This window comes from Microtus pennsylvanicus, chromosome 9 (assembly GCF_037038515.1).
Source record: "Microtus pennsylvanicus isolate mMicPen1 chromosome 9, mMicPen1.hap1, whole genome shotgun sequence".
NCBI classification, from domain to species: domain Eukaryota; kingdom Metazoa; phylum Chordata; class Mammalia; order Rodentia; family Cricetidae; genus Microtus; species Microtus pennsylvanicus.
The window spans coordinates 44,198,778-44,224,704 of record NC_134587.1 but is presented as its reverse complement, the minus strand read 5'-3'; the positions used below and the strand labels follow the sequence as shown (position 1 = coordinate 44,224,704).

Sequence of the window (25,927 nt, the reverse complement as noted above, 5' to 3'; positions counted from 1 at the left end):
CTCACAGAGATCTCACAGAGATCCACCTGCCTCTGCCTCCCAAGTGCTGGGATTAAAGGTGTTAACTTTTTCTGATTTGGTGCTGTGAATTGAACCCAGAGCCTGGTGCCCAGTAGAAAAGATTATGGCCATCGAGTTACATTCTCAGTTCCCACCTCCCCCTGCTACCATGGCATCTTGAGGCAGGGTCTCATGTATTCCATGGTCCAGGCCTTTGTGTTGGAAGACACGAGGCCCTCCCCATTGATGTAGGATGTAGTCTAGGAGAGACAACATCTCACATGGAGATGCTCTGTCACCCTCAATGTCTAATCCCTCCAGCCTCCTTACTTTCCCCTCAACTAGCAGAATCTGCTCTCCTGCCGACCTTGGACCTCTCTTCTCACACCCCTCATGGTTCTCATCCCACCACGGCTCAGGCCCTGCCCTCAACAGCTGTCATCTTGCACTTTCTACACCAGGATAAAATCACATCACCCGTTAGGGTCCAAATCTGTCTTCTGAGTCTGCCAGGATCCTCTCATGAGTCAGTCTCCTGAGAATCCCTGCTTCAGCTTCTACCATGCTTCTCTTTCCCCTCTATCTTCTCTCTGGACCCCAATCCTGCGGTACCTCAGACACAAGCCCATTGAGCTGTTGAGAAAGTTGTCGCAGACTCTCAGTTGATGAGAAAGTCCTAAGGAAGGAGACAGAAGGTCAGGGGTGCAGGTGGCTTGATAGGAACCCGACTCATGAGCAGAGGCCTGCCCTGACTCCCTCAGTAGAGAACGCTTACTTGGTCTCCTCCATGAGGTTAGAACAATTGCCAGCGTCGTGGCTCTGTATGGGTAGAAACAAATCAGGTCACTATTCAGTTTCTGCTTATCATCACCAGGGACGAGGTAGGCCAAGCTCATCAACACCCATCTCCCCAAGCCTCCCCACATCAGGCTCCAGGAGCAGCACCTGGACCAAGCTACCAGAAGAGAGAAGAGAATTCGGAGAAGGTAAAGTCCTTTGGCAAGCAGACAGGAGCACAGCAAGCAAAAGGGAAAAAGCACAAACCTGAGGTGATGCCATGCTAGTGAGGTCAGCATCAGGGGAAGGGACAACACCAAGAAACATAGTGTCATCATCAGCAGTTGGCGGTGCAGGAGCAGCACAGTCTGTGGGCGCCTGTCATAGAACAGAGCAGGGGCATTAGACGACCACAAGGAGCCTCGCTGCCATGGACATGAGGTGATGGGGCAAGCAGGGTAGGAGAGCAGCAGTCACAGGACAGTCGCACATGCTGGGAGCTACTGGGGACAGACACGGCCTGCCCAGGCCTCAGGCCACTGAGGAGCATTTTGAAGACCAAAGCAAAGGCCGCAGGGTCTCCTTCCTGAACACCCGAGGACCTTGTTCCCTCTGGAGCTCTGACCTGTGGCAGCTACAGCAGGAAGTGCCCAAGTCCAGGAGCCAGAGAGCCAGCCTGTACCGACTGTGACCCTGACTACGGCCTGCTCCTGGGATGGACTAGTCGCCATAGTCAACATAACCATTCACCCCTCTCCTCTTGCTTTCCTGTCTTCCCTTCTCCCAGACCCACGCACTGGCTGTGTTTGTTGATTAAAGCAGAGACCAATGGCCACCCTTTGGCTTGCAGCATCCTGGAGATTGAATCTAATAGGTCACAGCAGATGACCAAGTAAGGGATGCCGATTACATAGGAGGACGGAATTTAGGTTTGCTTCAGGGTTGGCAACAAGCGTCCGTCCCACTGAGCCATATTGCTGGCCCAGGAACCATCCATTACCATCAGAGAGTTTAGAAACACAAAGAAGTCTTCAACTGCAGAGCAAGGGCCTGAACTGAATGGTCTCTGAAAGTACTAGAGACCAGTGAGTACTAGATCAGACCAGTGAGTACTAGAGGAGACCAGCAAGTACTAGATCAGACCAGCAAGTACTAGAGCAGACCAGCGAGTACTAGAGGAGACCAGTGAGTACTAGATCATACCAGCGAGTGCTAGATCAGACCAGCAAGTACTAGAGCAGACCAGCGAGTGCTAGATCAGACCAGCGAGTGCTAGAGGAGACCAGCAAGTACTAGAACAGACCAGCAAGTACTAGAGGAGACCAGCGAGTACTAGAGCAGACCAGCGAGTACTAGATCAGACCAGTGAGGACTAGAGCAGACCAGCGAGGACTAGATTAGACCAGCGAGTACTAGATCAGACCAGCGAGTACTAGAGCAGACCAGCGAGTACTAGATCAGACCAGCGAGTACTAGAGCAGACCAGTGAGTACTAGATCAGACCAGCGAGTACTAGAGCAGACCAGCGAGTACTAGAGCAGACCAGTGAGTACTAGAGGAGACCAGTGAGGACTAAAACAGACCAGTGAGGACTAAAGGAGACCAGTGAGTACTAGAGGAGACCAGTGAGTACTAGAGCAGACCAGAGAGTACTAGAGGAGACCAGTGAGTACTAGAGCAGACCAGAGAGTACCAGAACAGACCAGTGAATATTAGAGCAGACCGGTTAGTACCAGAACATATCAGCAAGTAACAGAACAGACTAGTGAGTACCAGGAAGACCAGTGAGTACTAGAATAGGACCAGTACTTTTCCAATGAGGAAGCTGAGGCCTCAGACCCCCTCCACTGTCCCTTTAGGATAGCAAAAGTCTAATATGTGACTTGTAGATTCCTCTAGGCATGCCCTCCCTTCCCTTTCCCACCTCCTCACCCCTCTACCCACACTGCATGTGCCACCTCTGAGCTGACAAGTTGAGTGCCAGCACCTGAGCCGACCAGAACACCTGGCCAGGATCAGCTTTGATGGCTGCAAAGGTGTCCAAGTCTAGCTGGGGGTCTTCTTTCTGTCTCTCTCTCCGATCCTCTCCCCATACCCAACTCCAGCAGGATGTGGCTCTGGCTCGGGCCCTCTCCTCCAGCCTGGCAGAGACCCATTTCCTTTGTCTGGCAGAGGTCTCTTGGGGAATGAGAATCACACAGGAAGTACTGACATCATATCCAGGGGAGGCCATCTCTGTCCCACCTGGAGTCCCAGTGTCTGCAAGGTGCCTATGAGCTCAGCTGTGAGCTCACAAAGCTGCCGTGAGCTCACAGCTCTCCTGCTCCCCAGCTCTCCAAGTGGTTGAACATGACCCACCTGTCATCTTAAAAGGAGTCTCAGATACCCACGTTTGCAGCTTCAAGTCCACTGGGAACCAGCTTTCCCCAGTTCAGCACGTGGGGTCTGCCACATTAGGTGTCCGGGAGGTGCACAGCTTCCCTTCCCTCTGTGTATTTCTTTCTTTCTTCCTTCCTTCCTTCCTTCCTTTCTTTCTTTCTTTCTTTCTTTCTTTCTTTCTTTCTTTCTTTCTTTCTTTCTTTTTCTTTCTTTGAGATGAGAAGGGGGGAGGGGATTAGTTCTAGAACAGCCTGCAGATATCCCTTTTCTCCCTGCGGCCTGTGGGTTTTGGAGATGGAACTCACGTTGCCAGGCTTGAGCAAGCCTCCTTACCTGCAGAGCCATCCTGCTGGCCCTCAAGAAAGGCTTGCTGGTTAAAGGGACACAGTGTGCTGTATCAGCAAGGATTTGTCCTTGTTTTTCATGTGTTATGTGTTACATATATACATACATATAAATATTTGCCTTTTTTTTTTGAGAAAGGGTCTCACTATGTAGCTTTTTCTGGCTGTTGTCCTGGAACTCACTCTGTAGACCTTGAACTCACAGAGATCTGCCTGCCTCTGTCTCCCAAGTGCTGGGATTTAAGGTGTGTGCTGGGATGACTGACAGGTGTGTGCTGGGATAACAGGTGTGTGTTGGGATGACTGACAGGTGTGTGCTGGGATAACAGGTGTGTGTTGGGATGACTGACAGGTGTGTGCTGGGATAACAGGTGTGTGTTGGGATGACTGACAGGTGTGTGCTAGGATGACTGACAGGTGTGTGTTGGGATGACTGACAGGTGTGTATTGGGATGACTGACAGGTGTGTGTTGGGATGACTGACAGGTGTGTGCTGGGATGAGAGGTGTGAGCTGGGATGACATATGTGTGCTGGGATGACAGGTGTACGCTGAGATGACTGACAGGTGTGTGTTGGGATGACTGACAGGTATGTGCTGGGATAACAGGTGTGTGTTGGGATGACTGACAGGTGTGTGCTGGGACGAGAGGTGTGAGCTGGGATGACTGACAGGTGTGTGCTGGGATGACAGGTGTATGCTGAGATGACTGACAGGTGTGTGTTGGGATGACTGACAGGTGTGTGCTGGGATGACTGACAGGTGTGTGCTGGGATGACTGACAGGTGTGTGCTGGGATAACAGGTGTGTGTTGGGATGACTGACAGGTGTGTGTTGGGATGACTGACAGGTGTGTGTTGGGATGACTGACAGGTGTGTGCTGGAATGACAGGTGTGAACTGGGGTGACAGGTGTGTGCTGGGATGACTGACAGGTGTGTGCTGGGATAACAGGTGTGTGTTGGGATGACTGACAGGTGTGTGTTGGGATGACTGACAGGTGTGTGTTGGGATGACTGACAGGTGTGTGCTGGGATGACTGACAGGTGTGTGCTGGGATGACTGACAGGTGTGTGCTGGGATGACTGACAGGTGTGTGTTGGGATGACTGACAGGTGTGTGTTGGGATGACTGACAGGTGTGTGTTGGGATGACTGACAGGTGTGTGTTGGGATGACTGACAGGTGTGTGTTGGGATGACTGACAGGTGTGTGCTGGGATAACAGGTGTGTGTTGGGATGACTGACAGGTGTGTGCTAGGATGACTGACAGGTGTGTGTTGGGATGACTGACAGGTGTGTATTGGGATGACTGACAGGTGTGTGTTGGGATGACTGACAGGTGTGTGCTGGGATGAGAGGTGTGAGCTGGGATGACATATGTGTGCTGGGATGACAGGTGTACGCTGAGATGACTGACAGGTGTGTGTTGGGATGACTGACAGGTATGTGCTGGGATAACAGGTGTGTGTTGGGATGACTGACAGGTGTGTGCTGGGACGAGAGGTGTGAGCTGGGATGACTGACAGGTGTGTGCTGGGATGACAGGTGTACGCTGAGATGACTGACAGGTGTGTGTTGGGATGACTGACAGGTGTGTGCTGGGATGACTGACAGGTGTGTGCTGGGATGACTGACAGGTGTGTGCTGGGATAACAGGTGTGTGTTGGGATGACTGACAGGTGTGTGTTGGGATGACTGACAGGTGTGTGTTGGGATGACTGACAGGTGTGTGTTGGGATGACTGACAGGTGTGTGTTGGGATGACTGACAGGTGTGTGCTGGAATGACAGGTGTGAACTGGGGTGACAGGTGTGTGCTGGGATGACTGACAGGTGTGTGCTGGGATAACAGGTGTGTGTTGGGATGACTGACAGGTGTGTGTTGGGATGACTGACAGGTGTGTGTTGGGATGACTGACAGGTGTGTGTTGGGATGACTGACAGGTGTGTGCTGGGATGACTGACAGGTGTGTGCTGGGATGACAGTTGTATGCTGTGTTGACTGACAAGTATGTGCTGGGATGACTGACAGGTATGTGCTGGAATGACAGGCCTGTGACACCACATCCATTATGGGTTGTCTGGATTTTTTACTTTTAGATTCATTTTTACATTTATTTATTTATATGTTTTGAGACAGAGTCTGTCTATAGCCCTGTCCTGGAACTCACTATGTAGATCAGTGGAGTGCCAGGGATTAAAGGCGTGCGCCACCATGTCCAGCTTTACTTTTGAATTTAGATGCACTTCATTTTTTGGTTTGTTTGTTTGTATTTTTTCAAGACAAGGTTTTTCTGCTTAGCCCTGGCTATCCTCATCCTGTAGACCAGGCTGGCTTACAGAGATCTCAGGCTGGCCAAATATCTCAAACTCTATGATTCTCCTGCCCCCGCCTCCTGAGTACTGGGATTAAAGGTGTGTGCCACCACTGCCCAGTTTAGATGTATTTCATTTTTAAAAAACTACTTGACAATTTTTCTTTTTTCTTTTTATTTTATTTATTTATTTTAATTTTTTTTCGAGACAGGGTTTCTCTGTGGCTTTGGAGCCTGTCCTGGAACTAGCTCTGTAGACCAGGCTGGTCTCGAACTCACAGGAGATCCGCCTGTCTCTGCCTCCCGAGTGCTGGGATTAAAGGCGTGTGCCACCATTGCCCGGCCTCTTTTTTAATTTTTTTTGAGAAACCCTGTCTCTGTAGCTTTGGAGTCCATCCTGGAAAGTGTTAAGTAGATCAGGCTGGCCTTGAACTCCAGAGATCCACCTGCTTCTGCCTCTTGAGTGCTGGGTTAAAGGCCCGTGGCACTACCACACTTTGTTCTTAAGAAATAATACTTCAGCTGGGCGGTGGTGGCGTATGCCTTTAATTCCAGCACTTGGGAGGCAGAGGCAGGCAGATGTCTGTGAGTTCGAGACCAGCCTTGTCTACAAGAGCTAGTTCCAGGACAGGCTCCAAAGCCACAGAGAAACCCTGTCTCGAAAAAGCAAAAACAAAAACAAACAAAAAAAGAATACTTCTACTCGAAATAAGCCAAATGAAGCAAAGTGCTGATGGTGACATCAGGCCCAGCTATTTTAAGTCCTGTGTCCTGTGAAGGAGGCAGCAGCTATAACGACAGGTGATGGGGACAGCGAGAGCTTTCCTTTTCTACTCGACCCTTCAAGGAAATCATATATGGAGCCAGGTTTGGTGACACACTAAATCCCGGCACTCGGGAAACAGAGGTAGGTGGGTCTCTGTGAGTTCGAGGCCAGCCTGGTCTACAAGAGCTAGTTTTAGGACATCTTGGACTACAACTACACAGAGAAACCCTGTCTCGAACAAACAAAACAAAAACAAGCAAACAAACAAAAACCAAAGGAAGGAAGATTATATATGGGCCCAGCCACACTCGTAGTAGAGGCTACGCCATTGCGTTGGTGTTTTCACCAGTTTAAATTAAAAAAAAAAGAATTGAAGAGAGGGGAGTGGAGGGATGCTGCAGAGGTGAAGAACTCTGGTTGCTCTTGCAGAGGGTTCAGATCCTGATGCCCACATTTAGATAGCTCACAACTGTCTGTAACTTAATCTTGAGTGATCAGATGCCCTCTTCTGACCTCTGAGGTCAAACACATTCATGTGCACATAAATGAAAAAGAAAATCTTTAAAAACTCCAACTCGTTGCTATCCGAAAGAGCAAGGTCTTGCCTGCATTGCTCTGGAGTCCTGACAGGATTTAGGTCGTCATTTCCAAGACGCTGCTCCATTGATTGAGCATTGTGCTGCAACGTCCCCCTCTCCCCATCCCGCTGCCCCCTCTCCTCCTGGATGGCACGCTCAGGTCTGCCGGTCTACATACTGGACTCCACGGGGTCTGGGTCTCTTGATTATTCTGCCTACAGTGTCATTGCCCCTGGACTTTTTGCCGTGGCTTCCTCCCTCTTAGCTTGCTTCCCTGTTTGGGTGATGTTTCCTCGGAAAAGAGGAGTGAATCTGTGTTCACGTGTGTGTGCGTGTGTGTCCAGATGCCTGCTAAGACCAGAAGAGGGTGACAGATCCCTTGGAGCTGGCGATACGGGCAGTTTATGGACCAGCTGATGTGGGGTGCTGGGAACGGAACTTCAGTCCTACGCGAGTATACTCTCTTAACCTCTGTAGGCAGAGTTTTTCAACTGTGAGAGCTTGGCCAACAGCTTAAGCTTGTTTTAAACCAGCTCTTCAACTTAAATGAACTCATTTCTATTAATTTACTTTCTGTCTTGTGGCTTTATCACCTCATCTCTGCACTGCCCTTCCTGCTTGCTCTGTGTCTCCTGGCATCTCCACCTTCCTCCCGGTGTCCTCTCTGCCCCAGAAATCCTGCCTAGTTATTGGCTAACCAGTCAGAGTGACACATCTTGACAGTGTACAAAAAGACTATTCCGCAACAAACCACCAAGTCATTCTTTTAGCTCGTCATTTATCCTTTTTTTTTCAGTGCCTTTGGTATGTTTTCCTTTAGCTGCAGAATTCCAGATGTAGGCTCTAGCTGTTTACTGTTAGAAGCTCATTGCTCCAGTACTTCATTGTTTGGTGCAGCAGTGTGAAGTCTCCCTGTGGCTCTGGGTGCTGCCTGGCCCCACTGCACCCTCCTGCGGGGCTGCTTATTCAGCGACAATCTGACTGGTGGAAGGACTCCCCAGCAGCGAGATAGTACAGCATATCTAGAATGGTTCCCACAGCTGCCATTGACATTTCTGTTGCAGGGGCTGTCAATCACTGTATCTCCAGTGTCAATCACCTTCAGTGCTTACTGTGGCCTCTCCTGTGACATGGGATGTTAGGTGTGTACCATCTTGCCAGGTTTTTATGTGGTGCTGGGGATGGAAGCCAGGGCTTCACACGTGGTAGGCAAACACTATCAACTAAGCCACACCCAGACTTCTGTTACCCAAACTCTAATTCCCAGGAGCTTTTTGTCTGTTTTTTTTTTCTTTCCAGAATGGTCTCTTCCTCCTCCTCTTATTTATTTATTTGTTTGTTTTTTGAGACAAGGTCTCTCAAGACAAGCCTTGGCTGTCCTGGAACTCACTCTGTAAACCAGACTGTCCTCAAACTCACAGAGATCTGCCTGCCTCTGCTTCCCAAGTGCTGGGATTAAAAACCTGTGTGATGTCAAAAGCGCATGCTGACTTCCAGTTAGCACCCTCCATACCCCCTTTCGGCTCTTGCTTCCTCTGCCTCCTACTGGCAGATCAGGATGTGAGCTCTCAGCTACTGCTGCCATGCTGCCGGCAGCCACTGTGACGGGCATGGCTTACCCTCCTCAGAAAGTATAAGCCCCAACTATTAGCCTGACCCAAGTCCCTGGCCAAGAGGGAACAAGTCCTTTCTCAGGAGGCAGAGGCAGGCAGATCTCTGTGAGTTCGAAGTCAGCCTGGTCTACAGAGCTAGTTCCAGGACAGGCTCCAAAGCTACAGAGAAACCCTGTCTCGAAAAACCAAGAAAAAGAAAACCAAAACAACAACAACAAAACAACCACACAAAACAACAACAAAAACCCCACAAAACAAAACAAGAAAGTTCTCCCCTTCTCCAGCTTGGGGGCTTCACTTCCCTTACCCACTGCGTTGGTGTGCTGGAGGTGTGGTCCAAACTCGAGTTTGAATATTACAAACCCTCTTGTAATTTGCATCGGAAACCTGGGCTCTGTGAGTTCATTTGGGGGTGAGTACCTTGGGCATTACACCCTTAGTCTGGGCTGCTCTCCCTTCTCTCAGGGACGGCTTGACAATTCATATCTCAATAAAGCTTCATTTTCAGGCCTCATTGCAGGTCTGGCTGGTCTCACTTTTATAAACTTTAAACCAATAAATTCTTCTAAAGTACAAGAGAGTAACTAAGATGTTGTGTTTGTGTGTACGTCTGTGAGTGCATTGTCTGTAGAGGCCAGAAGAGTGTGTCAGATCGCTGGGGCTGAAGTTAGTGGTGGTTGTGAACTATCCTATGTGGGTGCTGAGAACCAAACTCCCGTCCTCTCCTAGAGCAGCAAGTGCTCTTAACTTCTGGGCGGTCTCATCACCCCTCCCTTTTATTTCTAATATCTCCTTTTAGTTTAGGGGCTTCCGGATGGAGTGGATGAGCAGAGCTTGAACCCCATACTCAGCTCCTAGAGTTTATTTCCGTCTGCAGAGGTCAAAGGAGTTTCTTTGTAAACTCTAGCAGCCACCCCTCTTTATCCCTCGTTTCTGTCTCACAGACCTTCAAGGCCTGGTCAGTTCCTCCTCAGTTACTCGGTCCTCTCGTTTTCATCTCTAGCGAGTTCCCGAGTTCCGGCAGAGCTCAGCAGCTGGTCTGATTCCGGAACGGTAGCACCTGGCTTTGATCGGCCTTTGTGAGTGTTTCCTCTTGTGTCCGGTATCTTTGAAGTATATAAATCTTATCTGAGAGTTTCCTAAAGGTTCAAAGCCTATGCAAAACTTGGTTTTGGGAGGACTCGGTAAACGGAGACGGCCTGTGACTGGAAATTGCTTTGGCATTTGTCTCTTTGGGGAGCTTCAGATAAGAGGTTTTGGTATGCGGAAATTGACTCGCTAACGGTGTAAACTGTACAACAATAAAAGAAACCTTTCGCAAAGCTACAGTCAGTTAGCTCGCCAGAGGCTGACTCCCTGAGGCTGCGAAGGCTAAAATTCTCCCGAGTGACCCTGTTTCTTCTATGGACCCGCGTGAACTGAAAACCTGACACAACATTCCTCCTCGTAAGGGAGCATAGCTGTGAATACACATAAGGCGGCCAAGCGTGCCTGCGTCGCGAGTGTGGTATTTTCAGGTGACTGGGTTCGGACCTGTTGGACATTCTTTAGCCTGGTGCATCTCGGGAAGAAAGTTAGGCACCAGTTGTTCTAAACCTCAGCTCTTAGATGAAATCTACACTCCTGGCTTCTCTGGGGCAGGGAGCCGGAAGCTGATGACTTAGTTATTCTATCTTGCCTTTGCCCAGGTCTCCCCTTCTACCTATGTTTTTTTTCTCCGTGCTCTACCCATCCCTGTAGGAATTGCACGAGCCTCCTGCCCGGCCTATTATTTTGACCACTCCCCTCCCCCGCCCAACATCCAGGTCCCGCAACTCCGCAAAGGGCTCACAAGGCTCCAAAGAGCGGATCCTACCCTCGGGGTCCGCCGCAGCGCAGTCTGACCCAAGCCGGGAGGACGCAGGGTGGGTTGCAAGCGCCAGGGCGCGAGGGAGCGACGTGTTGACACAGTCGTGGACAAACAAGGCGGTCAATTATTAACCTGTCGCGCTGCGGGCACCAGGAAACCCGAGTCTGCACCCTCAACCTAGTGGGGCGGACCCAGACTTGAAACCTGGAGCAGCGCAGCCTGCGAGCACTCACGCGGATCCAGCCATGGAGGCAGGTAAGGGGCGCCGGGTACGGTGACTAAGCGCAAAGACCGAGGGCGCAAGCAGGAGCGAGGTGACATTGGGGGGATCCAAGAGGCTGCGGCGGAAAGTTCAGCAACTCTCGCTCTTTCTTGCATCACTGCGGGACATCTGGGGAAGGACGGGCCCCTGGTAGAAAGCCGGTGTCCTGGCAGCAGCAAGTGGCTCTGCATTTCCCGCCCAGACTCTCCTGGTTGTGTCCAGTGTGTGCTTGCTTTGTTCACGGACCCCAGCCCCGACCAGGCTAGGCTCCTCAAGCAGGGTGACCCAGCAAGGAGGCATGCAGAGCCGTAGGTTGGGAGAGAACTAGCAGGCTGGATCAGAGAATAGAGAGGCAGGTGTGGATGCTCCCTGGTAGGGTCCCATCGCGGCCACACATCCAAGCAGAGGACCCCGGGGAGCCGTAACCGCGTCCCCGCGCTTACTCGGGAGTCCCACGGGCATGGGTGTTGCCAGGACCCATACAGGGTCGCGATCAGATGCGCCGGGTGCCCCTCGCATCCTCTACACCTGCTATAGAGGATGCTGGGGTGACTAGCAGAATTTCACTGTGCCCCGCCCCCTTCTAGATTACCCCTAGCCTTGGAACAGCCCCAACACCTCCTCTGTCTCGGTTGGACTGTCGCCTCAGGCTCGGGTGTCGAGAACTCTAGAACCCCAGGCCACAGAGCCAGGCTCAGCCAGTGGATTTATTTACTCGGAGGCCCCTATCTGCGTGCCATAGGGCCAGGTATTTGCTCTGGCGGGATCCAGGGAAATTGCGGTTTTTGTTTTGATAACTGGGTCAAGGGCCTGGCGTTTCTGCGACCGCGTACGGGCTCCTTTTGCAGTGACTTTAAGTAGTTGAAGTGCTTGCTGGGCCCTTGGCTCCCTAGTCTGTGTAAGGAAAATCCTTAAGATTGGGGAGGACTTGAGCCCAGGGCCCTGGCACCTGCTCCCTGTCGTAGTTAACATTGCTGTTGCCATTATATGTCCTTATTTTATAGCTGGTGGAAAGAGGCCCAGGGTCCCAGGGCCCGTGTTCGCACCTGCCCTTAGGGCCAGCTCATCCAGGGGAGGGTTCCTGGGACTGACCGGCTGGTTCCGGAGTTACCTAGCCGTTGTTTGTGGTCTGTCCAGGAGCAGGTTTGCCCTGGTTCATTGGTGGTGCTAAGGATTTCCCTACAAGAGAGGGGAGGAGCTAAACGTGCCAGTGGTGTGTGTGTGTCTGTACATGTTCATGTGTGAATTAGTGGATTCACAGTAGGCAGAGAGGTCAGAGGGGGGACTTCCGGTTCTGCCTTATTCCCGTTAGAGGGGATTTTTCCCCCAGCCTGGGGCTTTATCCGTCCCCACAGCACTGAGGTTTCTGGTGCACACCTTCTCTTCCCACCGACTCCTGCTTTTTCTGTGGGTTCTGCGGATACGAACCCAGGTCCTCACGTGTGTTCAGCAAGTGCTCTTACCCACTGAGCCATCCCCGAGCCCTGTTCAGGTGACTTTAGAAAACTTTTCCAGGAGGCAGAGGCAGGCAGATCTCTGAGTTCAAGGCCAGCCTGGTCTACAGAGCGGTGAGTTCCAGGGCAGCCAGGGCTGCACAGAGAAAGCCTGTCTCAGAAAAAAAAATCAAAAAACAAACTAAAAACAACAATCAACCCCCCCCCCAAACATTTCCATCCCTTCCTCCCTCTCTTCAGTATTGAGGATCCCATGAATGCCGTGAAAGACCTCCCGGAATGGGGAGACTCACTCAAGTCTCGGGATAACATGACCCCCCAGGAACTTACAAGAGACCGTCCTTGCTGCAATCACCGAGGTTTATTGACAGGACAGGAACCAGCTCGCTGGGGCCGAAACTCATTTCTCAGGCAGGGGTAGAGGAGTTCAACCCCGAGTAGCTGGGAGAGGGGGTATTTAGGGGAAGAAACCACAGCCCAAAGGGGGTAGGGAGGGCGTCATTGGAAAATTCCGAAAATACCCCACAAGGGGGTAACTCCCCATTTCTCAAGATTATTCTCGGGCTGGAGAAATGGCTCAGAGGTTAAGAGCACTGCCTGCTCTTCCAGAGGTCCTGAGTTCAATTCCCAGCAACCACATGGTGGCTCACAACCATCTGTAATGAGGTCTGGTGCCCTCTTCTGGCCTGCAGGCATGCAAGCAGACAGAATACTGTATACTTAATAAATAAATAAATGTTTTAAAAAAAAGATTATTCTCAAGATTATATTCTAACTTTATGGTCAGCTAGTTCCCGGAACAGAGTCACTGAACTGGCTAATGTAGATTTTTGGTTCTTCTCTCCCTGCTAGATTTTTGGCTCTATTCTTTCTGCTAGAGGGGTCTGGATTTATCCGGGTCTTTCAGCCGGGCAAGCTCTTTATCACTGAACTATGTCCCAGCCTTTAGCAAGTTTTCTTAAGGTTTTAACTCTGAAGTATTGTTCAAATACACCAGACCAAACATAGTAAAAATGTGTGTTGTGATCTCTTCAAATATTAGACTCTCAGTTCCAGGCTATCTGGGGATACATAGTGAGAATTTGTCTCAATAAATGAAATAAATTCAGATAATTTAAAATTTAGTTTAAAATAGCTACTTGGTTCCCAAGTGTGTTTCTCTTCACCTTGTGGAACATGGATGCTTTTTCTTCTAATTCCAGTGTCTGGGTACCAGAGATGGGATGTGTTAGTGTTTTAATTGTGTGTGTGTGTGTGGTTTTTTTTGAGACAGGGTTTCTCTGTGTAGTCTTGGCTGTTGTGGAATTCACTCTGTAGGCTGGGATGGCCTCAAGCTCACAGAGATTCTCCTGCCTCTGCCTTCTGAATTCTGGGATTGCGCCTTTAGTTCCAGAACTCGGAAGGCAGAGGCAGGAGGATCTCTGTGAGTTTGAGGTGCATGTATAAGCACTAGAATTCCATAGTTCACAGTGGAGGTCAGAGGACAATTTGCAGGAGTCTTTTCTCTTCTTCTACCATGGGTGTCTTGGGGATTGAACTTGAGACCCAGCAGCAAGTTCTACCATGCTGAGCCATCCAGCTGACCTTTCTTTTTGTTTTTGAGATAGGGTCTCATAGCCCTAGCTGGACTTGAACTTGCAGCAGTCCTGGGTGCTGGGATTGCAGAGTTTGTTGGTCCCTTCCCTCTCTTTGGTTTTCCTTGAAGAATGCTCACACGGTTGCAGTTCTTCACAGTGCAGATTATTTGGCTTTGGGCCTTTGGTGCAGAGGCTGTCAGTGTTGCCTCTCGGCTCTGCTGTGATTCCCTGGCTCGGGTGATTACGCCATACTCAGCTTGAGTTCACCCTCTGTGCGTGACTTCTCCGTGGTCAGCTCATCTCTCAGGCTTCCTGTGCTAGTGCGTGGGTCTGTCTCTACACCTGTGCTTAGGGCTGCATTAGATTAATTCTAGAGTGCCAGAGCACCCCTGATTGTTCAGGACTTGGGGTCCTCCAGGACCAGAGAATCCAATGGTGACTGAGCTCACAGGCAGTGCTCAGGAGTCCAGCATCTCCACTCTGCTCTCCCCGCGGGATCATTCCTTTATCCTGGACTCAGGGCCCTGAGGAGCAGGGAAGTGAGGAACCTACTTGCTGTTTTCACTTTCAGGGACCCTTGATGGTTTTTGTGATTTGTCTCAGGGGTTGGAGCACTTGGGCTCGGGCTGGAGAGATGGCTCAGGGGTTAAGAGCACTTGCTGCTCTTGCAGAGGAGACCCTGGTTCAATTTCCAGTACCCATACGGCAGTACACAACCATCTGTAACTCCAGGTCCAGGGGGTCCAACATCCTCTTTTGACCTCCACAGACACTGCATGCATATAATGTACAAACATACATGCAGGTAAAACACTCATGCGTATACAAATAAATGCATTTAAAAAAAAGTCTGCTTAAAGCACTCAGCATGAACTTTTCCATCATGAACGGTTTTGTCCCCTATTCTTTTCCCAAGAGGGAGGCCATAGGTCAGCCTCAAGCATTATCTCTGGAGCTGTCTCCTCTGATATTGGAGTCTCTCGCTGACTGTTAGACCATCAGTTAGGCCAGTGAGCCCCAGGGAACTGCGAGTCTCCACTGCGGGGATGGCAAACGTCTGCCATGATTTTTGTGTAGGTTCAAAGAATTGAACTTAGGTTTCCATGGTTGCACAGCAGACACGTCACCAACAAATCCGTCTCACCAGCCCTGGCAAGACCACTGCTAAGAGCTGAGGCGTCAGTATCAGTAAGTCCTGTACCCTTGCATCGTGAACTTCCCTTCCTTCATGTTCAGAACGTCTTGGTCACCCTGAGAGCTGACCCGCTAACATTACTGAGCACACCTCCCCAAGCTCTGGCGACTCAAAGACAAGGTGTTTTAAGTTCCAACTTGTGCTTTGTCAGTGTCCCCTAGGCCAGAGAAAGTGTCAGGTTCTGCCTAGGTTCAAGAGGAGGCATCACCGAAGGAGCCTCATGGGGCAGGGTGATGGGAGCATTGGAACCCAGGCTGCCAGGAGGGACGCACTGGGTCCCCTGCTCTCTGGGTGCGATTGGGCTCGGGGATCAGCAGCCTGGCCTCACAGGCCTTTCTCCCCAGGTCCCGATGCCAAGAGGGGAGACAGCCCCGCAGTCCCGGAGGACCCTACCGTCGCCACCGAGGACACGCGCAACCCCTCACAGCCGGCGCTCCCGCAGCTCCCCCGCCGCCCGCAGCTGCTGGATGAAGACGCAGGGCCGGACGAGGACGGGGCCGTGGCCGCAGAGGGCAGCGAGCCCGCCCGGGGGGACCCAGAACCCGCATCCTCGTCGGGCGATGCGGGGCCCGGGCCCAAGGCCACCAGTGGCACCGTGCCGCCCATAGGCTTCGTGGGTGAGCCGCCGCCCTACGCGCCGCCGGACCCCAAGGCAGTGGCGCTGCTCTACCCGCCCTTCCCGCAGGTGCCGGTGCTGTTCCAGCCCGCACCCGGGCCCGCTGCACTCTACCCACCGCCCCCTGGGCCGCTCTTTCCACCCGCCGCTGCTGCCGGAGCCTCCTTCCCCTTCCCCGCGGTGAGATCACGCCCAATGGCAGACCTACACACAGGTGGCTAGAGATTTCTCGAGGTAGAGAAAAGCGACAAGCAAGGAGAATTCCTAAGGATGAATAGGAGCTGTCCAAGAAGGACACTGGGCACAGGTTGAGGGGTGACCAAGCCAGGTGCTCTGGGAAGGATGGGTTTGCTGTGGTGGCAAGAGGAGTAAGGAAGGTGACATTAGTGATGGCGGCCCCAAAGTGGATGTGAGGTGATTGCCTGATTGAAAGAAAAATAATAATAAAAAGATTCCCCTCCACCCCCCAAGACAGCGCTTCTCTGTTTAGCCCTGACCATCCTGGAACTTGGTCTGTAGACCAGGCTGGACTCAGAGAGATACGTCTGCCTTTGCCTCCCAAGTACTGAGATTAAAGGCAAACACCACCACTACCTGGTTAAAAGAAAACTTTTAAAGACAAGGTCTCATGCAACTCAGGCTGGCCTGGAACTCACTTTGTAGCTGAGACACCCGATTCTGTTGCCTCCGCCTCCTAAGTACTAGGATTACCTAGGCACAGGCCTGTAACTCCAGCAGCCACAGAGGTTGGTGGATCCCTGGGTCTTAGCCCAGCCAAGTCTACACAGAGAGGCCCTGTTGACAAAAGGGCAGACAGGCAGTGGGTTGCCACTGTGGGGGGAGGTGGAGGCCTACACAGCTCCCTGGCAGGATAGGATATTGTGGTGGTCGGCCCTGGACTAGGCCGTGTGTGCAGGGCAGAGATGAGAACACTCCAGAGGCCGGGGTGGGTGTGAGGAGGGGTAGGGGGTGGGGTCAGCCCCAGTTTCCCTGGTTTTTCATGTAAGTAGTTCTGCCCCACAGTACGGCAGCCCCGTGGCCGGAGGGCCTGCCCCCATGCCAGTGGAACACAGGCCTCTGCCCAAGGACTTCATGATGGAGTCAGTGCTGGTGACCCTGTTCTGTTGCCTTCTCACGGGGCTTATAGCCATCGTCTACTCCCACGAGGTAGGTGACCGGGAGGGACACAGCTGAAGGACAGGAGCCTCTGCCCCTGTGGAGACTCCTAGGTGTCCTACACAGCCGCTAGCGGCTGGGAAGGACCCAGGAAGAAGCCCCATTGTGGGGCCTAGCCTTTCTTGTCTGTTTACCTCCTGCTGCTTGCCTGTGACCCTCTTTACTAAGGATCTGTTCTGGCAAGTTCTAAAACAAAACAAGGTATAAATGATTGATGAGGGCCGAGGTGTTGCCCAGCCCTGTTGGGAGTATTTCGGCAGCCTGGAGTCTGCACTCCCAACCAGCTGCCTCGGCTAGCCCCTCTGTCTAGCTGCCATCTGCCTGCCCACACCTCTGCCCTGCTGCCTCACAACTACTCACCGGTTAATTCATCTCCCTGCTCTCCCTCCCGCCAAGCCACATCTATCAATTCAGCCTCCTGCCCTCCACCCGTCACCTGTCAATTCATCCACCTCCTTCACCGCCTTTTCACTGACTCACCTCCCAGTTTCTATTCCCCTGCCTCACTCCCTGTTCATTCTTTCATTTGCACGACTGTCCGTCTCTATCCATGCTCTCTCACTAGTATTTCTCCCCCCCCTCCTGCCTCCTGCTTTTCCCTCCATTACTGTCCACGTGCCTGGCTCAGGCCCGGAGGACTCACAAAGGTGCCATGACATTCTGTCTGACAGAAGGCAAGCCTTGGGTTGGGAGCTGTGCTTGCAGCTAACGGCTTGGCCTTGCTGGGAAGAGGGGGAAGTCTCAGTTCAGGTTAGCACCATCCAGGACTGAGGGGAGCAAGCAGCTCAGAGATGGGACTGTGGGTTTTGACTTTCCCACCAGCTGTGTGGCCCAGGGAGGTCATTTAAGTCTGCTGAACTTTTACGCCACCATCAGCAAAGTGGGGTGCAATGAGCCCCATTTGAGAGCCGCTATGAGGTGGCATGAGAGAAATCTGAGGGCATTCCTTAGTGCTAGAGGGACCTCTGCCACCATTCCCGCACCTCAATGAGCTGTGGGGGTGGGTACTGAGATTCCCAGACTGGCAGTTCTGGCTTGTGGCATGGGCCTGGTCTTGAAGCTGTACTGGTGGGATTTGGGGTGGGTAGAGGGGTATCACTGTTGATGCATCCCACCTTGACCTGTCTCATTACAGACTCGAGCAGCCCTGGGCAGGGGTGACCTGGCACAGGCAGAGGAGGCTTCGAGGAAGGCCCGCTCGCTCGTGCTCTTCAGCCTGCTCTTCGGGGTCTTTGTGTCAACCAGCTGGGTCATCTATGTGGTGGTGGCCCTTTACCTCCCCTGAGCCCAGGACTTGCAGGCCAGGCCGTGCCCTTTCCGTGGACCCTGATTCCTCATGTTGCTCACACAGGGCAAAGGAGATGTGGGCTCAGAAGTTCTGTCTGCGGGTGGCCCACTGAGGCCTTTGGTAGGATCCACATCTGAGGGACACAGGCCCTTCCTGGGATGCCCGTCTTCACCTTCACTCCTGGAGAACACAGAAGACTACTGTCCCCACTGTCTTCAGAGCCTTCCAGAGGACGTGGCCATCTCCAGCCCAACTCAGGGATCTGGCTCTAGTCACATGCGCTCTCCCTAGGAGAGCGAAGAGAACTCACTTCTGCTTCTCTCCCTGGGAGTTCCTGACTGCTCCTGCACTCTTGCCCATGTGGGGAGAGATCAGGGCAGGCTATGGTCAGTTAGTAAGAAGCGACAGAACTTCCTGTCACTACTTCAGAGAACACCGCTACTTTCTGTCTATCATCTGAGAGCAACTGAGTCCTCAGATCCATTGCTTAGCCTTCTCCGAGCTGTCTGTCTGCGGCTCACACTTCAGTTCCACTTACACAGGACGCCTCGTTTCCCGAGATCCACTTTTCTAAAAGTTTCTTCTCTTTACTGCCTCTGGCTTCCGCTGGCTACCTGTCTGAGGTTTCCATTTCCGCCTTTCCCTGCCCCAGCTTCCTGCTCACTCTTCTACACTCACTGCACGAGGCCAGCCGAGGGTTGAGGATGGTTTGCTCAGTTCCCTGCATGCACAAAGCCCCGTGTTCCATCCCTAGCTCTACACAGATGGGCCGTGGCAGAGCGTGTCTGTAATCCCAGAACTTGAGCAGAAGGCACAGTTCAGAGGCAGCTCTGGCTACACCAAGAGCTGGAGGTAAGCCTGGGCTACGTGAGACTGCCTTAGAAATAAACAAAAGGTGCTGGGTGATGGTGGCACTGCTTTTAATCCCAGCACGCTGGAGGCAGAGGCAGGTGGATCTCTGGAATCCCAGCACGCAGGAGGCAGAGGCAGGTGGATCTCTGGGAGTTCAAGGCCAGTCTGGTCTACCTAGTGAGATCCAGGATAGGACAGGCTCCAAAACTACAGAGAAACCCTGTCTCGAAGAAAAAAAAAGGTAGCTGACCAGCTCCAAATGTTACGGAGAAACCCTGTCTTGAAAAACAAACAAACAAGCAAACAAACGGGTCTGTTAGGGATGGCTGTCAACTGAGAGTGCTCTCCAACCAGGCTACCCCAGATGCTGTGAGACACCTGTGCACTGATACACACAGCTGTCCTCACATCATGTGCCCCGAGGCCAAGTCCAGCAGGCTGTGAGGGAGACTCTTGTCACAGTCACAGGGTCCCATCCATCTCTGAGGAGGGCACTAAGCCGGACTTTAAAGCATGGACAGCGCTCTCTCTCTCTCTCTCTCTCTCTCTCTCTCTCTCTCTCTCTCTCTCTCTCTCTCTCTCACACACACACACACACACACACACACACACACACACACACAGAGGCTGGCCCTCTGGGCCCTGCTCCTAGTAGCCAACAGCTCCTAAAGCCCCCTCCAGGGTTGGAGACTGGAATAAGGAAGTCAGCAGTGAGCCCTGTGGAGATCCAGAACACAGGGCTGTTCTGGAACCAAGAACTTGACCTTCAAAATGCATGACAGCCACAAAGAGGACGAAAGGATTTTTTGGGGAGCTGGTAGATGCCTCAGAGGTACCTCATAGCACCCAGCAGCCAATGACACCATTCTCAGGCCTTTTAAATAAGTCGCCATGGCACGGTTTCTAGAAGGCTGTTCCTTTGGTGGGATCAGTCACCTGGGGATCCTGTTAAACTGCAGGGGGCCTGTAACTGCAGCCTGAAGCTCTGCATGACTAATGGGAATTTTGCCTCTTCTGCTGCTGCTTTAGAATACCTTGGGTGGTGATAAATAAAACTGTCAAGATTACCTGCGTCAGGATTTCAAGGTCCAGTGCCCATTAATGCTGTTGAGGGAGAGGCTCCTAAGAAAACAGGAAAGTGGAGTCTGGAATGTGAGAAACAGACGGCTCAGCACTAAGTGTGAATACACAGCTATAGTGGGGGACATCTCAGCACTAAGTGTGAATATACAGCTATAGTGGGGGACATCTCAGCACTAAGTGTGAATACACAGCTATAGTGGGGGACATCTCAGCACTAAGTGTGAATACACAGCTATAGCGAGGGACATCTCAGCACTAAGTGTGAATACACAGATAGTGAGGCACAGCCCAGCACTAAGTGTGAATACACAGCTATAGTGGGGGACATCTCAGCACTAAGTGTGAATACACAGCTATAGCGAGGGACATCTCAGCACTAAGTGTGAATACACAGATAGTGAGGCACAGCCCAGCACTAAGTGTGAATACACAGCTATAGTGGGGCACAGCCCAGCACTAAGTGTGAATACACAGCTATAGTGGGGCACGGTCCAGCACTAAGTGTGAATACACAGCTATAGTGGGGGCATCCCAGCACTAAGTGTGAATACACAGATATAGTGGGGCACGGTCCAGCACTAAGTGTGAATACACAGCTATAGGGGACATCCCAGCACTAAGTGTGAATATACAGATATAGTGGGGCACGGTCCAGCACTAAGTGTGAATACACAGCTATAGTGGGGCACGGCTTAGCACTAAGTGTGAATATACAGATATAGTGGGGCACAGCCCAGCACTAAGTGTGAATACACAGCTATAGGGGACATCCCAGCACTAAGTGTGAATACACAGCTATAGGGGACATCCCAGCACTAAGTGTGAATATACAGATATAGTGGGGCACGGTCCAGCACTAAGTGTGAATACACAGCTATAGGGGACATCCCAGCACTAAGTGTGAATACACAGCTATAGTGGGGCACGGTCCAGCACTAAGTGTGAATACACAGCTATAGCGAGGGACATCCCAGCACTAAGTGTGAATACACAGATATAGTGGGGCACAGCCCAGCACTAAGTGTGAATACACAGCTATAGGGGACATCTCAGCACTAAGTGTGAATACACAGCTATAGTGGGGGACATCTCAGCACTAAGTGTGACTATTCATCAATTAAAGGGTGATGGCTCATCAGGTAAAGGCATTTGTCACCAAGGCTTTTAATCCCCAGGACCTGCATGGTGGAAGGAGAGAGGCAACTTCTCAAAGTTGTGCCCTGAGCTCCACATAGGCACTGGGACATTTGCACAGCTGCCCATTACACACCCCCCCACAAACACACAAAAGGAAAACAAAACCAGAAGACATGATTCTGTAGCTGGAATCATGGAATACAATGAAAAATAAAACAAAAACCAGAAGGCAACTCAATGAAGAGGTTAGATACAAAATACGGCTCATCATAGTAACAGAAGCCAGAGGGTGGCGGTGCACACCTTTAATCCCAGCACTCGGGAGGCAGAGACAGGCGGGTCTCTGTGTGTTCCAGTCCAGCTTGGTCTATTCAGTGAGTTCCAGAACAAGGGCCACACAAAGAAACCCTGTCTGGAAAAACAGAACCAACAAACAAACAGTGAGAGAAGTAAGATTTACAAATATACTTAAATAATAAAGATCTGTCTGGCTAGAGAGGTTCCAGTGGTTAAGGGTGCTAGAGCCCCTCCCCCTTTTTCTTTCTTCGACACAGGGTTTCTCTGTGTAGCTTTGGAGCCTGTCTTGAAACTCACTCTGTAGACCAGGCTGGCCTTGATCTCACAGAGATCCTCCTGAGCACTGGGATTAAAGATTAAAGGTGTGCGTCATGCCAGTGAAAAATAAATCTTAAAAAAGGGGGATAACAACTGAAGACGACATCTGATGTCAGTCTCTAGCCTTCTTGTCCAGACATGCGCACTGTGCACACGCACACACACGCACGCACACACACGCACGCACGCACACGCACGCACTACTGGGATTTTAATAGGAATTGCTTCACACCAGCTACTAATTGAGGATGAGATGCCTATTTTGGGAGTTCTCAGTATGTAGCTCAGGCTACGCAGTGTACCACACCTGGCAACTGATATCTTTACAATATGATCTGATAAAATGTCTCATTTTATGTATATAGTGCTTTTTGCATGTGGTGTGGTATTGGGGATTGAACCTAGGACCTCACACATACTAGACAAGCATCTTACCACTGAGCTACACACCCATGTGGCGCACTCCTTTAAACCCAGCACCTGGGAGGCAGAGGCAGGCGGATCTCTGTGAGTTCGAGACCAGCCTGGTCTACAGAGGTAGTTCCAGGACAGGCTCCAAAGCTACAGAGAAACCCTGTCTCGAAAAACCACACACACACAAAAAAGACAAGGTTTCACTTGTATCCCCGGCTGGCCTGGAGATCACAGGGATCCAACTGCTTCTGCCTCCCAAGTGCTGGAATTAAAGATGCGCCTCCTACCAAGTGTGACTCAGGCTTGTTTTTTAATTAAGATTTTGTGTATGAGTGTTTTGTTTGCGTGCATGTGCACTATTCGCATGCCTGGTGCTGGGAGAGGTCAGAAGAGGGCACTGCCTGTTGTTAGACACCGTGTGTGCTGGGACTTGAACTCAGGTCTTCAGCAAGAGCAGCCACTGCTCCTAACTGTGGAGTCCTCTCTCCAGTCTGATGTCCCGAGTCCTGAGGACATCTCATGGAGCAGAGACCATACTCTTCCCTCAGCACTCACTTGGAAAGTCACTGGAGTGGCCTGCAGAAGGCACTGTGATGACAGGGCAGGGACACAGCTCTTGGGTGTGCACAGTGCTTGTGTACTTACTTTTACTTTTTCTCACGCATGTGTGTGGAGGTGGAGGACACCTTGCAAAACTCAGTTTTCTCTTACCTTATGGGCCCCAGAGAACCCAGGTTGTCAGAGCGGTGCTAAGTGCCTATGGCCACTAAGCTGTTTCCTTTCAGTCTGAGAAGGGCAGGTCCTGGTGCTCTCCTCTACTCAGCCAGAGTGACCACAACCACAAGAGCAGGTCTGAGAAGAGAATGCCGACCAGAGCCCTAGGCTCCACCCCCTTCCCTTCAACTAGGTCACAAACAGGTAGGGACTGGCCCAAGGCAGCCTGGCAGAGAAAGCCTGGACACAGAGGCGGCATCAGACGGGCTTTTGCCTGTTTATTTTTTCATATAAAAGTTACGCGCTTGTAATGTCTGTAGGAAGATGCCACTGTCGGACAGGTTAGTGGGGGATTTATATTACAGCATCACACTGGGAGGCATTGGGCAGGTGTCTCGGTTCACGATCAGCCAGATGTGGCATTTGCTTGCTCTAGCCTTGTCCATACCAAACTCACAGGTAAGGGCTGGCCTCTGTAGAAAACTGAACTGTCCATGCCACTCAGGGTGCCTACAAAGACTGATCTGCACAGCTCTCCCAGCTCCCCACCCCCGAGAAACAGACATGTGGAAGCCAGGCTGCGGTGAGCACTGGGCTCAGCCTCAGCCAGAGGCAGGTGACTAGGGAAGCCTGTTGGCTAATAAGTTAAATCCACACATTGCACCTCACTGTCTGCACAAGGAGGAAGGGCCCGATGTGCACAGTGCCCTCCACCTGCACACAGCAGCACTCGCGAGGGACAGGAGGAAGTGACTGAAATGAAGGACCTGCAAAGGAGAAACAAACCAAAGACCCACACGACTGCTCACAAGCTTGACTCCACACACACACAGTCCTTAGACAACCCGGGTGCCCTGGCTGCTGCCAGGAGCCGGCCAAGGGGCTGTTCACAGATACCCCCCTCTTTACAGCACAAATAAACGGAGAGGGGAGAAGAACAGCCCAGAGTTCCTTTTTTGATAAAAGCTGCTAAAAAAACACCCAGGAGGGGTTCAGAGCGACAGTTGTTCCAAACTTGCACCCGGCCAGCAGCTGTTGTCTTCCCTCTGCTGCCATGACTGGGTTGAGGAAGCACAGAGATCCTGGTGTCCACTTGACCAAGCCCCATGACAGAAGAAATGGGCGCTTGTCCATGAAAAAGTGAACTGGAGGCATGGGAGGGCTAGCAGCACATCTGACCTGTACCCTGCCAACTAGCCACAGTGGTGGCCATGGAGCCAGGGCCTGGGAGACCCTAGCACTGAGCCCTGAACATCTTGCCCTCGATTGTCAACCTCAGCAGCAGCGGTGGCTCCACATCAGGGGACAAGCACCTGCCTAGAATCAGGAGGCCTCTGGAGGCACTCACACCCCAGGCCTGCTCAGCCTTCTCGGGGACACCAGACATTGCCAGGGTACAGAAAGGGACTAGGGACCTGCTGGCTGCCAGGGGTTGGGCAAAGTGGAAGGGAAGCCCATAGGCCCGGAAGAGACAGGAGATGGCATTTAAGGCACACAGCAAGCATGGAGGGGCTGCTTGCCTCTCCTTCAGTCACTAAAGACCCTCACTCTGACTACTCAGAAGCACAGCCTTGGCCCCAGCTTAGCATGAACTCCCGCTTCCTTCGGCCTCTTCTTCCTGATCCCCAGAGTGCCAGTGGTGTTGGCGGCGGCTGTGGCTGGGCCAGGGTGGGGGCACAGGAGGGAGGTGCTACTGGTGTTGCTGTCATGTGTAGCAGGTGAGCCTAGCGGGCCATGCATGGCAGGACAGGTCTGGGGCCACTACTGTGAGGATGCCAGCTCTGTGGCTGCTGATGCCACTCACCATACCTTCTGGGCCAGGTCTACAGGCCTCATCCTCCATATTTAAAAGATTCCTGCCATGGCCCTTCTCTGCTTTCTGCCTCCCATGTCCCTGGAGGGCAGCCTACCCAAGGGTTCTGGGGCTTTTACGCATCTGCCACTTAAGAAGGTGAGGGCACCCTTCAGAGGGTTGAGGCCCACCACTGCCCTAATTTGCTGTTCAGGTCTCTGTTGCTCCCCAGTTGGAAGGGAACAGTAGGGAACAGGAGGGAGCATCGACAGAAAACAGAAAACAAAACCAGACCAGGGGCCACCAGTTCACAAGCCAGTCCTGAGGCCTGCCGGCCAGCTCATTGTGGACCCTGGGGCTTTAGCCACAGGGAGAGAGGCAGGAAACCGGCTAGCAGGCTCGGGTGCCACCACAGAGCCAAGCTGTGGATAGGCTCTGAGGCTGGACGGTCCAGGTCCTCTTTGGGCCACTCGAGCGTTCTTACACCCAGCCAGTGCCTAGGTCTTCTCTTCACGGTCTGTTTTCCGCCTTGTGATGTTCCTGGGTTTGATCTTCAGAGAGAGTTCCCATAGGGCCTCCTCGGCCAGGTGGTCACTGAAGTCATTGAAGAAGGTTATGATGTCGTCGTTCCTCCGGATTTCATAGTGCCTGGGGGGAGAGGGGCAGTCAGCGAGTCCAGGGCTCTCAACAGCCAGGCCAGAACCTCACAGGGTGCAACCCAGATGACTGTGGGGGCAGGGTCACTGCTACCCAAGCTGACAGGGGACAGTGGCACTCAGCACCAGACATAAAACACTGGCTTCCCTGTGGTCCCCTGGGCAGACTTGTCTGGGACACGGTGCACTCCGGCCATCCTGAGTGGGCTGTGATGGCCAAGCCGGTCCTAAAGCCAGGTAGCCTGGATTGTCAGTCTCCTTTTCTGGTTTTTCAGGACAGGGGTTCTTTGTGTAGCCTTGGCTGTCCTGAAACTCTGTAGACCAGTTGGCCTCCTTCTTATGGCCTGGAGAGTACCTGCTTCCTGACTTGTATGTAACTGGAGGACAAACTGGCTGCCACCATAGGTCCAGGCCTAGGCCCAGACAAGGAGTTGAGCCATTTGTGTGGATTTTCCCATGCTGTCCTGATAAAACCC

General features: G+C 52.0%; 2 protein-coding genes and 1 long non-coding RNA gene across 17 annotated transcripts in view; 1 reads left to right on the top strand and 2 right to left on the bottom strand.

Annotated features, from left to right (window-relative positions):
- Positions 1-211: 211 nt before the first annotated feature.
- Positions 212-1,375, bottom strand: LOC142856806 (uncharacterized). The gene is made up of 4 exons (XR_012911726.1): positions 1,045-1,375; positions 776-819; positions 613-676; positions 212-260 (listed from the first exon to the last, which is right to left on the bottom strand). It is a non-coding gene; the product is annotated as an uncharacterized LOC142856806 (long non-coding RNA).
- A 9,366-nt stretch (positions 1,376-10,741) lies between these two features.
- Prrt1b (proline rich transmembrane protein 1B) lies at positions 10,742-19,649 on the top strand. The gene is made up of 4 exons (XM_075984456.1): positions 10,742-10,875; positions 15,453-15,904; positions 16,748-16,891; positions 18,036-19,649. The coding sequence occupies exons 1-4, from the start codon at positions 10,866-10,868 to the stop codon at positions 18,183-18,185; spliced, it is 756 nt and encodes a 251-aa protein (XP_075840571.1). The 5' UTR covers positions 10,742-10,865; the 3' UTR covers positions 18,186-19,649.
- A 3,612-nt stretch (positions 19,650-23,261) lies between these two features.
- The window catches only part of Rapgef1 (Rap guanine nucleotide exchange factor 1), a 118,728-nt gene continuing 116,062 nt past the window's right edge, over positions 23,262-25,927 (bottom strand). For all 15 annotated transcript variants that reach the window (XM_075985624.1, XM_075985627.1, XM_075985635.1 and 12 more), the window contains one exon: positions 23,262-25,443. In XM_075985624.1, the coding sequence (XP_075841739.1) occupies positions 25,293-25,443 (151 nt within the window). In that variant the 3' untranslated portion in view covers positions 23,262-25,292. The remainder of the gene's footprint in view (positions 25,444-25,927) is intronic.

What these genes read in the sequence shown, in the direction of transcription:
- Prrt1b (XM_075984456.1), top strand. An exon ending in CCTCCTTCCCCTTCCCCGCG is followed by an intron (nt 15,905 to 16,747) that starts GTGAGATCACGC and finishes TCTGCCCCACAG; the next exon opens with TACGGCAGCCCCGTGGCCGG. An exon ending in CCATCGTCTACTCCCACGAG is followed by an intron (nt 16,892 to 18,035) that starts GTAGGTGACCGG and finishes GTCTCATTACAG; the next exon opens with ACTCGAGCAGCCCTGGGCAG.